Source organism: Gadus chalcogrammus, chromosome 1 (genome assembly GCF_026213295.1).
Source record: "Gadus chalcogrammus isolate NIFS_2021 chromosome 1, NIFS_Gcha_1.0, whole genome shotgun sequence".
NCBI lineage: Eukaryota > Metazoa > Chordata > Actinopteri > Gadiformes > Gadidae > Gadus > Gadus chalcogrammus.
This window is the reverse complement of record NC_079412.1, coordinates 3,771,765-3,783,777: the sequence shown is the minus strand read 5'-3', so window position 1 is coordinate 3,783,777 and position 12,013 is coordinate 3,771,765. Positions and strand designations below refer to the sequence as shown.

Below are 12,013 nucleotides of genomic sequence, written 5' to 3'. Positions count from 1 at the left end.
TCTGTGTATAATGCTTCAAATTTATGTGATGCCATTTGGAATATAATCGTTAATTTAAAGACCTGGAGATCATTTTAATAATTAAAATAGTCTAAAAGAATTGAAAATAAATTAAGCTGACAGTCAGGTTCAATAATGAACAAGTGTACCACCAAAGCCCAGTTAATAAATCCTAATGTTTTTAGTAACTCAGTTAAGCAAGCCTTGTAACCTTTCTTAGAAATTCATTTATGCAGTCAGATGTCTTCTAGTCAGTGATATTATGATGAAACTAAAACCAACAATCTGTGGCACTTGCAAAATAAAGAAAAACAAACACATTCACCTCTGGACATAGCAATTTATCATCACATCATAATGTTTAATCAGACGAAATGCAAGACAATGCTGTTCATACTGTGGCAACCCGGTCCCAACACCTCGGGCCAGGCGGCCCAGGGGAGAGGTGGTGGATGGCACATACAGCCGATATCCACCAGTCAGAGCCAGAGAGCGTCCATTGCGTCACCCTAATCGGCGCAATGGAGGACACCTGCGGCGGAGGATGCGGAAGACCAGGAACCCCTTCAAAAGGCTGTGATATGTTCTCTTAGGGAGAGAACTGGGAGTCCGAGCAGAGCAGTGAACCACCAGGACCCGATACGGACGGGTGGATCTAGTGGAACTTTCCCCAGCGGTCCCGAGGGAACCCCCACACCCGGACGACGTACGCCGACCTGGAACGCACCGCTGGAACAGCACTTCCGACCTCCCTCTCAAGGGACGAGACCGGCCCGGCCGGAGAGACATTCACCTGGAGTCTACCGTGGCTCACGGAGTCATTAGTATGATTTTTGGTTTCCCCACGTTGGGCACAGACCCAAGTGGTTTTCCGTTGTTCAATGATTAAACGCCTTATTGGGCTTTGAACAGACCTTTGCGTATGGTGATTTCCTGAGTGAGAAAGACACTCCTGGGGCCGGGTCGCCACTTATGGTGGAGAATGCAGGCAACCTGACCACGATACGGACTACTCAGGTTTACCAACCCACCCGCCAATGCAGAACCCGGATGGAGCCGCCGCCCAGCGTCAGCAGCGGGACCAAGCCCTGGCAGCCGCCACCCAGAGGGACACCGCCGAGAGCCTTGTCCTTCTCCGGGAGGCGGTACTACGCCTCAAGCAACAGGCAGTTTGTGAATCCCCGACCTCCGCCCCGACCAGCCGCCTCACCAAACTCGGTCCAGAAGACGACGTGGAGGCCTACTTGGGGGTCTTCGAGAAGACGGGAGAGCTGGCCGGAGGACAAGTAGGCCCACATCCTGTCCCCTTTGCTCACCAGACCCACAGAGCAGGCAAGCCAGGACCTGGCGCCGGAGCGTGCCAGTCAGTACCCGGCGTTGAAACATACGATATTGGCATACTATGGACATAGCCTCGCCGCCAGGGCCCAGCGCTTCCACGAATGGCGATTTGGGTGACCGAACAACTGGTGATACCCCGACCTTATGCCAGCAAAGTACTGTTTATGGCACACTCGCATCTGTTAGGAGCCCACCTAGGCATGGACAAAACCAGGGACCGGATTTTATTTTTTATTGGCCCAGGGTGAAAAGAGAACGTTGTTCAATACTTTCAGACCTGCCCCGACTGCCAGCGTACTGCCCTGAGACCCTCGGTTCGGAACCCTGTAATCCCCATGTCCATAATTGAAGTACCGTTCGACCGGTCATCTTTGGACATTGTTGGGCCTCTTCCGAAGACCAGCCGGGGACATAGGTACATTCTAGTGATAGTGAACTATGCTACCAGGTATCAGGGAGGTACTCACAGACCAGGGATCCCGTTTTATGTCACGGGTGATGTAAGATTTGCTTAGCCTCCTCCAGGTAAAGCAGCGGTGTAACACCCCCAGACAGACGGGCTCGTGGAACGTTTGAACAAGAGACTAAAACAAATGCTGAAGAAGGCCATGGACACAGACGGGAAAATTTGGGACCAGCTCCAGCCCCACGTCCTGTTCGCAGTCCGTGAAGTGCCCCAAGCCTCCACGGGTTTCTCCCCCTTCGAACTGCTGTATGGGAGAAGACCAACGGGACTCCTCGACTTCGCCAAGGAGGCGTGGGAGAGTTGGCCAAACCCTCATCGCACTATGGTTGACCACATGGAGCACGTGCGGGACCGCATGGCGCAGGTCTGGCCCATCGTCCGGTACCATCTCTGACAGGCCCAGCAAGCTCAAGCCCGGGTCTACAACCGGGGAGGCCTGCTGCGCATATTTCGGCCCGGTGACCTGGTCCTGGTACTCATACCAATGGCAGAGTGCAAGTTCTTGGCCAAGTGGCAGGGGCCCTACGAGGTGGTCGACAGGGTGGGGGAGTTGAATTACAGGGTACGGCAGCCCGGGAGACGCAAACCCACCCAACTCTATCACATCAACCTGCTGAAGCAGTGGCGGACTGGAGCTAAACCACCGGCGGACGACGTACGCTGACACGGAACGCACCGCAGGAACAGCGCTACCGACGGGAGCAACCTCCCTCTCAAGGGACGAGACCGGCTCGGCCGGAGAGACAATCACCTGGACTCTATCGTGGCTCACGGAGTCATTAGCATGATTTTTGGTTGGGCACAGACCCACCCGGTTTTCCGTTGTTCAATGAATAAACGCCTTATTGGGCTTTGAACAGACCTTGGCGTATGGTGATTTCCTGAGTGAGAGACACTCCTGAGGCGGGGTCGCCACAATACATTGATAAATCACTGCTGAAGTTTATGGCAACCAAGGGCTTATTGCCCGCTGGCTGCGCTCACATGATGTCTGAACGGTAAACCCTGCCATAGGGTCGGCTGTGCCAAGCACCGGAAAAGGTGCCAATACCAAGACCAGACAGCAATTGAACTGAATAGCTCTATCCATACACATAATCGGAGAAGTTCTACATAGTTGTTGCACAAAAACATACCGTTGGTTAGTCCATCTCATGGAGAAATAGACTTCATTGTGGACGTCAATGGGCTGCCATCACATTCGTGGAAATGAATCACACGTCATTTTAGATAAGCATCCAGAGAAAGTAAAGTCAGAGAAAGGAAGTTGCAGACAATGACTCAAACCACCTATGACAAAGGTTAAAATTACATTACCATGAGATGTTATTTGATACAGGAAAATAACATTGACAGCATCTGCCAAACCCTTAATACTCTTATGTAAACCTATCTAGTCAGAAACAGATACTGGGAATGTTGGGCTAAAATAAGTAGAAGAAGACAAAAGAAATGTGTGCTACCAGGAAAACCAACCCCAGGGAAAGAGCATGAAACAGTTCCCAAACTGGACATTCTGCTGAATTGAACCATCCAGTAATAGTAAACCATGGTTCTGTTTCAAGCGCTCTCCTTCCCATGCCTAAGCCTATTGTGCATCTTCAGAGAGCCACACAGAAGAGCTGCTTATTTCAAAGCTGCTTTAGTAGCTCAGCCAGAAGCGCTCTAAAAGGGCTCCACAGCAATCCAATTGCAAACATAATAGGATTGGCGAAACAAAAGACAGCCTAATTTTGGAGACCGTGAAAGGAAGAGCAGAAGAGATACAGTAGATAATGGAGAAGAACATCAACACCATCCTAGCGATGGAGCCATGGGAAACGACCAGGATGTCAGAATCTTAAAAACAGTTTTAACATAAAGAGAAAAATCATGTGAAGACGAGAAGACAAGAAAAGGTCACAGTGACAGGAACAGGCACACAAACTGGCCAAATCTAACTAGGAGAAATAGAGTTGAAATTATGGAGACCTTTCCTTTTGCGCCAAAGCCCCGCCAGAGTGAGGCTCTTTGTGAGTTTGGCCCCGGGTTCAGGGGTCTATTCCGTGTCTGGAATAGAATCAGTGGATGGGAAACATGGAGAGCCTCAGCTATAAGAAATATTGGAAATAAACCCACAATGATGAGGTCAGAGGAAGTGGGTGAAGATAATGTGTAGCCAAGAAAATAAATACCAAGAACACTGTTTGCAAATTTAAATATTCATTGAAAAGCGAATTTCATGGAATACAAGTCTGACAAACTGAAGCATGCATCTGGCAATTTAAAAGGTTTGAAAGAATTTGAAGCATTACACCTTACAGAATACATTATACCTACAACATATTTTACGTAAACATATGCTGTCAGACATGACATTTTTAACGATGGCGACAAACTGTAAACATGAAAAGGTAATTTGTTTAGTGCAGCATTCCTCTTAGACAGTACTTTGGAGCATGGGAATGAAAGCAGAAGGTAGGAAGAAGCCGTATGTGGACCATTGTTGCACAATTTCTTAGTTATATATATTATCTAACATCCCAATATTTCCGAAAAGATACTCTTGAGATTTAAATTCATCACTATTTATTTTCCTTCACTCGTTGTTTCGACATTTCTGACACGGCTTGATTTGTTTCTTTGACATCAACTGTTTTCAATACAGAAATGTTTAACTCAAAGGCAATCTGAGGAAACTCATTGAAGATACCCCTTGGACGAAAAGCATGAAGTGTATGCCGAATTAGGGCACGTGTCTACTGTAATAATCTGTTAATGTTTTAAAAAACAATTAAAACATTAGCAGTGACTAAAGTATAAGTATGCATAAGTGTCTATGTACAAGTAGTATAAACAGTGAAATGTGTCTCTTCCCTTAAGTGCTTGTTCATAGTAGTAATTAAGTGTATCCATGCATTTCATACCAGTTTTAAGAAGGGGTGAGCTTGTAGTCCGTTGCCACATAGATAGCTTGGGGATCACAGTCCCCCTAATAAATTAATATATATATACGTGTTTAAGTAAAGGAATTAAAAAAGTAAGAATGACATTACAGCCTGAATTAGTAGTCGGAAATATGAATCACTTATCCCTGTTCCCTAAAATTCCTGATCCTCTATAAACATACCTTCAAAAACTTTTACATTTCCTTTTTTCCCCACCAACATAGCATCTCCATAAACAAATATCAATTTGAGAAGCCTATATGTGTTATCGACTCAGTCACCCAATTTGTCAAGTGAAGTGAGTTAAAATCCCTTGCTCAAAAAACTGATACAACTATTTCCAAGTATTGGTTTCCCCCATCATAACTTCAAACATCTAAAGTAGTGCTTGATCGAACATCGGATGTAAATTATGTGCATGCAATTTTAAAAAGACAAGAATGGGCCGGTCCTCCGACTTGAGAAATCAAAACAGACGCATCTGCGTTTCGAGATAATGAAACGGCCTCGTAGACCATCCTTGATTCCTACACAAATGACAACGCAACACGCAGAGGGAGGGGTGCCTACAGCATCCAACAGCTGCCCACGTTCCTTTGGTCGTCCAAAAGAGGCTACCTTAGCCTTCACTAGTGTCCACTTCCTTTAAAGTACAGGCAGACAAGTTCTTCCTTGATTATCGCCGTTCAAAAGTACAAAACACAAAAACAAGAAAACAATCACTGGAGATGGTTTCCCACTCCATGGAGGATGCCGAGTGGTTCAGGGAACACTGGACCAGTAAAGGGGAGTAGCAGAACTAGTACCCTATAATCTGATCCACGTCCACTCCTCACACCACTGCAGAGAAACAAGGAAAATACATCACCCTTTTTTGCAGCTTTTTGCCATTTCGTCTATTTTAAAACAGTAAAACCCGTGTGAAATTAAGCAACATTAATTAGCATGTGGTGGAAGCCAAATCAAAAAATGTCCAGTACCACTTTCAGACGGACAGAACGATGGCCCGCCCTTCAGCATTTCTCTGGTCTTTTCCTTGTGAAAAGCCCTCCTCCGTCTTTCATAATCCCGCCTCCACCAACAGCTGAGAACACAAACGTGTTCATCAGTTGAAACACAAAAATAACGATAACAATAAAATAATTTCATTTTATTCTATCTGGTAGAGAAATCTGACATTTCATTTATGAGTATTATTGCAAGATTCATAATAAGTAATAATAAAAGAGAAACCGTACTATGTGATTGTTCCTACCCGACCCCGAAGTCATGAAGATACAGACTTAAACAATGGCGCTTACTGTAAAAGTGTGCAGAACAGCATGGTCAGGGCACAGCCCATGACACACAGCACCAGCACCGTGGCCACGGTCTGCCCTCGGTGGTTGGTGGCCACCACAGCCAGGAGGTCTGCATGCTCACACCTCATCCCCACAAAGCCTGATGGACACCTACACGGGAAGAGCACACACCTTCTGATACACACAGCGAGGACACACCTAGGATTCTCTGGGGGGCTTAAACAATTCCAACACTCATCGACTGAACATAAATCGAAATAATGAGTAATGGAGCTAAAGACTCATGGAGTCCCAGAACGGATAAGCCAATCAAATCAGTCGGCGTTCCCGTTATCCCAGGAGAGGGAATTCCCTGACATTACTGCAATCACACCAGATCACTTCAATTTAAAACTATTTCAAATGTTTACCTTGGCACGATGACCAGAGATAAATCGATTGTTACAAGTCTTCCTCTATTAAACCATGTGAAATTTGCTTGCCTGCCTAATCACTTTACGCCTTTATATTCAATTTTTGCCATTGAGTAAAATAGGAATATTTATATTACAAGACAGAAACATTCCAACTGATTTGTATGAAAATAACTGTTCAAGTTTCAATCGCCTGGAAATAGAAAGAAAATGCAGGATTGTCTGGATTTCAGGATTTCATTTTATGTATTTAAAAGCAACATTTCACAAGTAAAACTTTTGTTGGTTTCAACTTCCTCTCTGGAAGAATGCGACTCGTGATTGAGGTGAATGATATAATGTAATTAGTAAGAGTATGCTCCCGTCAGAGAGCAGAGGGTATAGCGGACATCACTGATATAGCTGTGTCTGTGCTGTTCCTACAACATCTTGTAGGAACACGATCCTAAAACATTACCTAAGGGCCAAGTATTTGGCCAGTAGGTTAAACCCTGCCATTTTTAAACAACTTGTTTGTTGCTCCAGGGCCATCTCTAGTTGACCAATCACGTTGTTGCGACCGGGGGAAAAGACCAGAAAAACCATGAAGCATGGATCCTAAGAGTACAGACACGGCGATGTCAGATTGTGCATGGATCCAGTCCCGTAATCTCTCCAACTCATTTTGAAATTTGACCACATTCAACCATTTTTTATTTTGACCAAATCTTAAAGTTCTAAGAAAGAAAACAAGGTTTTTCCACTTGTTTTCATTTTCAGAATTACAGTCAATGGTTCACAGTCCCATCTTTCCTCTTTTCCCCATGTATTCAAGCGCTGATTGATTCATCAGACATTGTTGTGTTGCACTTACACACATGCAGGCGTTTCCTCCAGGATAAGGAAGCGACAGGTGCCATGGAAACAGAAGTGTCGGTGTGAGTCCGGACAGTCGTCAAAGTGGAACCGAACCGCAGCCGCCACAAACTCTGAGGAACACAGGACAGCCGATCACTAGATCAGCTAGTTAGCTAAAGGGAGCGTAGATCCCTAGAGGCTGTATGCTAAGGGGAAAGTGGATCACGAGAAGCCCTTAGCTAATGGGACAGCGGATCTCAAGAGACCCTTACCCAAGGGGACAGGGGATCACTAGAGACCCTTACCTTGCCAGTTCACTAGAGACCCTTACCCAAGGGTCTGTACATCACTAGAGGCCCTTACCTAAGGGGACACTAGATCACTAGAGACCCTTACCTAAGGGGACCATAGTTAACTTCCCCTTACCTAAGGGGACGCTAGACCACTAGAGGCCTTTACCTAAGGGGACCGCAATAGAGGGCCTTACCTAAGGGGACTATCAATCACTAGAGACCCTTACTTAAGGGGACTTTACATCACTAGAGGACCTTACATAAGGGGACTCTAGACCACTAGAGACCCTAACCTAAGGGGATGTTAGATAACTTTTCCTTACCCAAGGGGGCCATAGAGAGATTTCTATCCTAACTCATGGTGATAATTTGGCTAATTTAATTTGTAACTCAATCTAATACAAATTGAATGCTATTTGAATGTTTCCACAGCCATTGACAAACCTCATTACTTACTGACGTTAGGGATGTTAATGGTTAACCATTCAAATATTTTCAGTGACAATGTATGTTTTGTGTACCATTTCTTAATAAAGGGGTCTTGGCCTGCGTTGTTTCTCTAGACATGGCAGTAGTTGGGCCCCAATTGACATGGTTTTGTTTGGCGCCAGCATTGGCAAAAATATAACTCCAAACTCCTCGTTTGGAGTGAGAGCCTTATTGTTTATTTCTTCTGGTTGTGTAAATAGTTTGTGCTTCTTAAATTAATGTTTCACAACAAATTTGCAACCCGAATTGTAAAACAGGATACAAAGAACAAATAAGGCAAAAGCAACATGATTTTGAGGTCACATCAGACCAAACTCACACCCACACCACAAAGACAGGCGGTCTCCACAATAAGCACTATACTCCTCCATTGTCCCTGGCAGGAAGGTAAATGTATAGTTTACAGGTTTTGCATTTCAAGAATCACAGTTGGGCCCTGTAAGATTGGATCCCCATTAAATATTCTCAAAAGACATCGGTGGAAGGACCAGCTCCTCCTTTACAGGAACCTTGTTTATTTCTCTGCAGATCATTTCACACCTTCTAATGGTCCGTAAGGAGAAAGTGATGACAAACGTCCAAATAACACTCACAAAGAAAATGCTATATCAATTCAGGAACACAAAAAACCTTCTGCAACTAGCCCCAACAAAAGGCTGGTGTTGGAGTCCTCCGGCTCCCAAATCAGATGTCACGATGTGCCATTCAGGAGGGAGGAGAATGCACAGGCACACAGATAGCTGCCACACACACACACACACACACACACACACACACACACACACACACACACACACACACACACACACACACACACACACACACACACACACACACACACACACACACACACACACACACACTTTCCTGCAGGCGTCTGACTAACAGCCCCTCTCGCTTTCTTTTCACGAGACCTGCTCTCCCAGACAGAATACCATCCAGATGAGTGCTAGGGAATGCCTCCCTGATATTGATTACATGTAGCGATGTGAACTGCTCTGGATACACATCACTACATAAAGGCTGTGTTCCAATGCTGCACGTCCAAAACTACCAGACTTTCAATCGTTTACTGTGCCATCCATAACTGTGTAGGAGGTTGCCTCAATTCTATTAAGTTGTATTTCTGACAGCTGTCTCTGGGACTATTTCCCATAGACAGCAGCTATGGACGAGAAGTGGAAAATGTAGCCTGTGATTATAGTTTTTGTGCGAGTTTGCACCAGTCTTTTAGCGCTTACTTTTAACTGGTGGGATGGTTTTGGGTGTAGCGATGGTGGTGGTAGAGGAGGTTGTTCTACTGCTGGCGGCGGTGCTGACCAGGGTGGAGGCGGAGGGAGCGGAGGCGGAGGAGGTGTTGGGGGCACCAGTGGAGGTGATGGGGATGGAGGGGCTGGCATCCATCACTGAACCCCCCTGTGATGCTCCCAGTGTAAACAGGGAACCTACCAGTGGAAAGAAGAGTGGTTGTTGATCGCCAGCATCACTCAAAGTATGATCCGATCCGAAGTCATTGTGAGGCAGGTGAAAAGTGAACAAGCCCATCAGAAATGTGTTGTATCCACAGCTCTCACGTTGAGAGAGATGCGTCAGCCTCCCTCCAGCCACGAGGCCTCAATACATCCACTTCGATGGGATCTTATGGGGCCCACCGAAAGGTCAAGTAGTCGTTCATCAAAGCATACCACAAAAGACAACCACCACCAACAGCTCGGGTTTAGAGTGACATAGGCCTACAAACACTAGACTCTGAAGTACACAAAGTAGTTTTTAATCGATAGATGAAACACGTTTGTATCAGATGATTCAACAGATTGAACCACTACTTTTACGTTTTACAGCCCAGTTGACAACAACAGCTCGGTAGGCTGCGTGTGTTGTATCGTGGGGACAGTGATGCCTCATTGGGTCTAGATGGCTTAGGGGTTTTCCTTCAGATAACTCACCAGTCAGGAGAAACACTGCATCCCAGAGGATCCGATTCATCCTGACGACTTGTAGGAACAACGAGGTGATGACCTCAGGCTGCGCTTGGATCCACAATTTAGGGTGACGGCGTACAGCGCCCAGCCCATTAATCCGATCCCGACACTGACTCAGCCGATGTCAAGCACAAACATTGCCACCACGGTAGTGGTCAAATTTGAATTTATACGGAGTTTCTAAGAAAAACGAAGACTTCCTTGTTATTCCACGCGCTTTACACTTGTTTCAATCAGCTCTGACACCGGCGACGCGCACGTTTCGTCCCCGCATCACTGGAGTGAGCGGTGCGCACTGAGAGGCTAATTAACATGAGGAGGGGAGGGGGGAGGAGTGAGGGAGGGGGGAGGGGAGAGGGGAGGAGATAGGGGGGGAGTGGGAGAGAGGGTGGGAGAGAGGGGAGGAGGGGGGAGAGGGAGGGGAGGAGGAGGAGGAGAGGGTGGGCAAAGCGCAGACGGGTGTATGGTCGGAAGTTCACGAGGATATTTTCAATGGAATGTAGCGAGTATGTTTTTGTGACATCTGTAGATATATTACATCTATTTTAAGCGTGCATTCAGTGGCGGTTTTAGGCACGGGCGTACCGGGCGACTGCCCGGGGCGCCTTTCTTTCATGACACGTGGGGGGTGCCACGAGCAGTTAAAAAATAAAAAATCATCTGTGCTGCGAAGCGGTTTTCTATGATGCATCATAACATTTTGTGGGGAATTGGCATATTGGCGCCCCCTATGGCTGCAGGCGCCCCTGCTGGTTGAGAAGGTGCCGTGCACAGACGGACTGAAACCCCCATCGAAGTCCGTAGGGCCACGAGTGACGAGACAACTCGCCATCTCCTCTATGACACTGTTTTTACCATGACTCACGCAGACAGGATCGGTGTCCGCCCTGACCTCCGACTCAGAGGTATGGATCAGGCCTCACTCACCACTCCAGCTACCTCATAATCTATATACCATTGGAGGATGACAACACATCGAGGGACGAGGACCCAGCCCTGCTGCCCCAGAGGACCCTCACAGAACCTCACTGTCCAGGCTCTGTTTGCTTCTGGAAGGCCTTGCGTGACTGGCTTAGCTCCCTCCACCCCTGGAATACACAAGGACTTGCTTTGCTGACGGATTTGATCAATAGCTTCACTGCCCTATCTCCCACTGTTGTGGATAAACCCACACTTAATACCAGAGGTCAAGAAGGACATGGTTTGAACGATTAAGACATTATTATCACTTGCACAGAAGTAGTAACAAAAACTGAGTTGGATTGCAAAGAACTCCTGATCTGGCATCAGGCTTCAGGTTATATTCCCACAGGGTGTGGCTTCCCCCATACATGCACTGACCAATCACAACACTATATGCATCGGGCCTAGACCTTTGACATCTCTGTGTCCCCCATCCCAGTTTGTTTCCCATTAACTAAACATGCACCTATCCACCTTCAGTGGTCACCGGTCACCCTAGGTCCAGCTCTGATCTGAACAAAATATAAGGGGTTCCTTTCAGAGGGCTATCGGGAGGTGTAATAAAGACACATGGAATTCCCTTGGAATAGGGCCCTTAGTTGACTCTGCCTTATTTCCACACCGGTTTCCGACATGTAGACAAGATGTTACTCATAGTTCCTTTAAACCTTCGCCCATACCTTCAGCCTGGTCCTGTCTCAGTCTCTCATCACGTTATGACAGCGCCATCTGCTGGACACATTACATCCCCTATGTGCGGGGTGTAACGTTGGTAACGCACGGTACAGCCTTTCACTCTGGTCAAACTTTCCATGATGTATTCATTTTAATTAACACATAATTACAATTCAATTGTATTCTACATTTGTAAGCACTGAGCACACGTTTTCAGGATTTAGCACAAGCTAATCCAGAGTAAATCATTGGTTTACTGGTTATCCCCCCCCCCCCACCCCCGACCCCCCCGACACACACACACACACACACACACACACACACAC

General features: G+C 46.5%; 1 protein-coding gene across 1 annotated transcript; it reads right to left on the bottom strand.

Moving 5' to 3' along the window:
- Positions 1–4,000: 4,000 nt before the first annotated feature.
- Positions 4,001–10,329, bottom strand: tgfa (transforming growth factor, alpha). The gene is made up of 6 exons (XM_056600632.1): positions 10,014–10,329; positions 9,309–9,512; positions 7,302–7,416; positions 6,036–6,185; positions 5,715–5,818; positions 4,001–5,574 (listed from the first exon to the last, which is right to left on the bottom strand). Exons 1-6 carry the CDS (start codon positions 10,051–10,053, stop codon positions 5,567–5,569), a joined length of 621 nt encoding a protein of 206 aa, XP_056456607.1. The 5' UTR covers positions 10,054–10,329; the 3' UTR covers positions 4,001–5,566.
- Positions 10,330–12,013: the final 1,684 nt, after the last annotated feature.

Bases quoted from the DNA above. Each gene is read 5' to 3' on its own strand.
- tgfa (XM_056600632.1), bottom strand. From the start codon at position 10,053: ATGAATCGGATCCTCTGGGATGCAGTGTTTCTCCTGACTG. The intron at 7,417-9,308 runs GTAAGCGCTAAA...TGTGTTCCTCAG, and splicing joins AACCATCCCACCAGTTAAAA to AGTTTGTGGCGGCTGCGGTT. The intron at 6,186-7,301 runs GTAAGTGCAACA...CTTCCCGTGTAG, and splicing joins GAGGAAACGCCTGCATGTGT to GTGTCCATCAGGCTTTGTGG.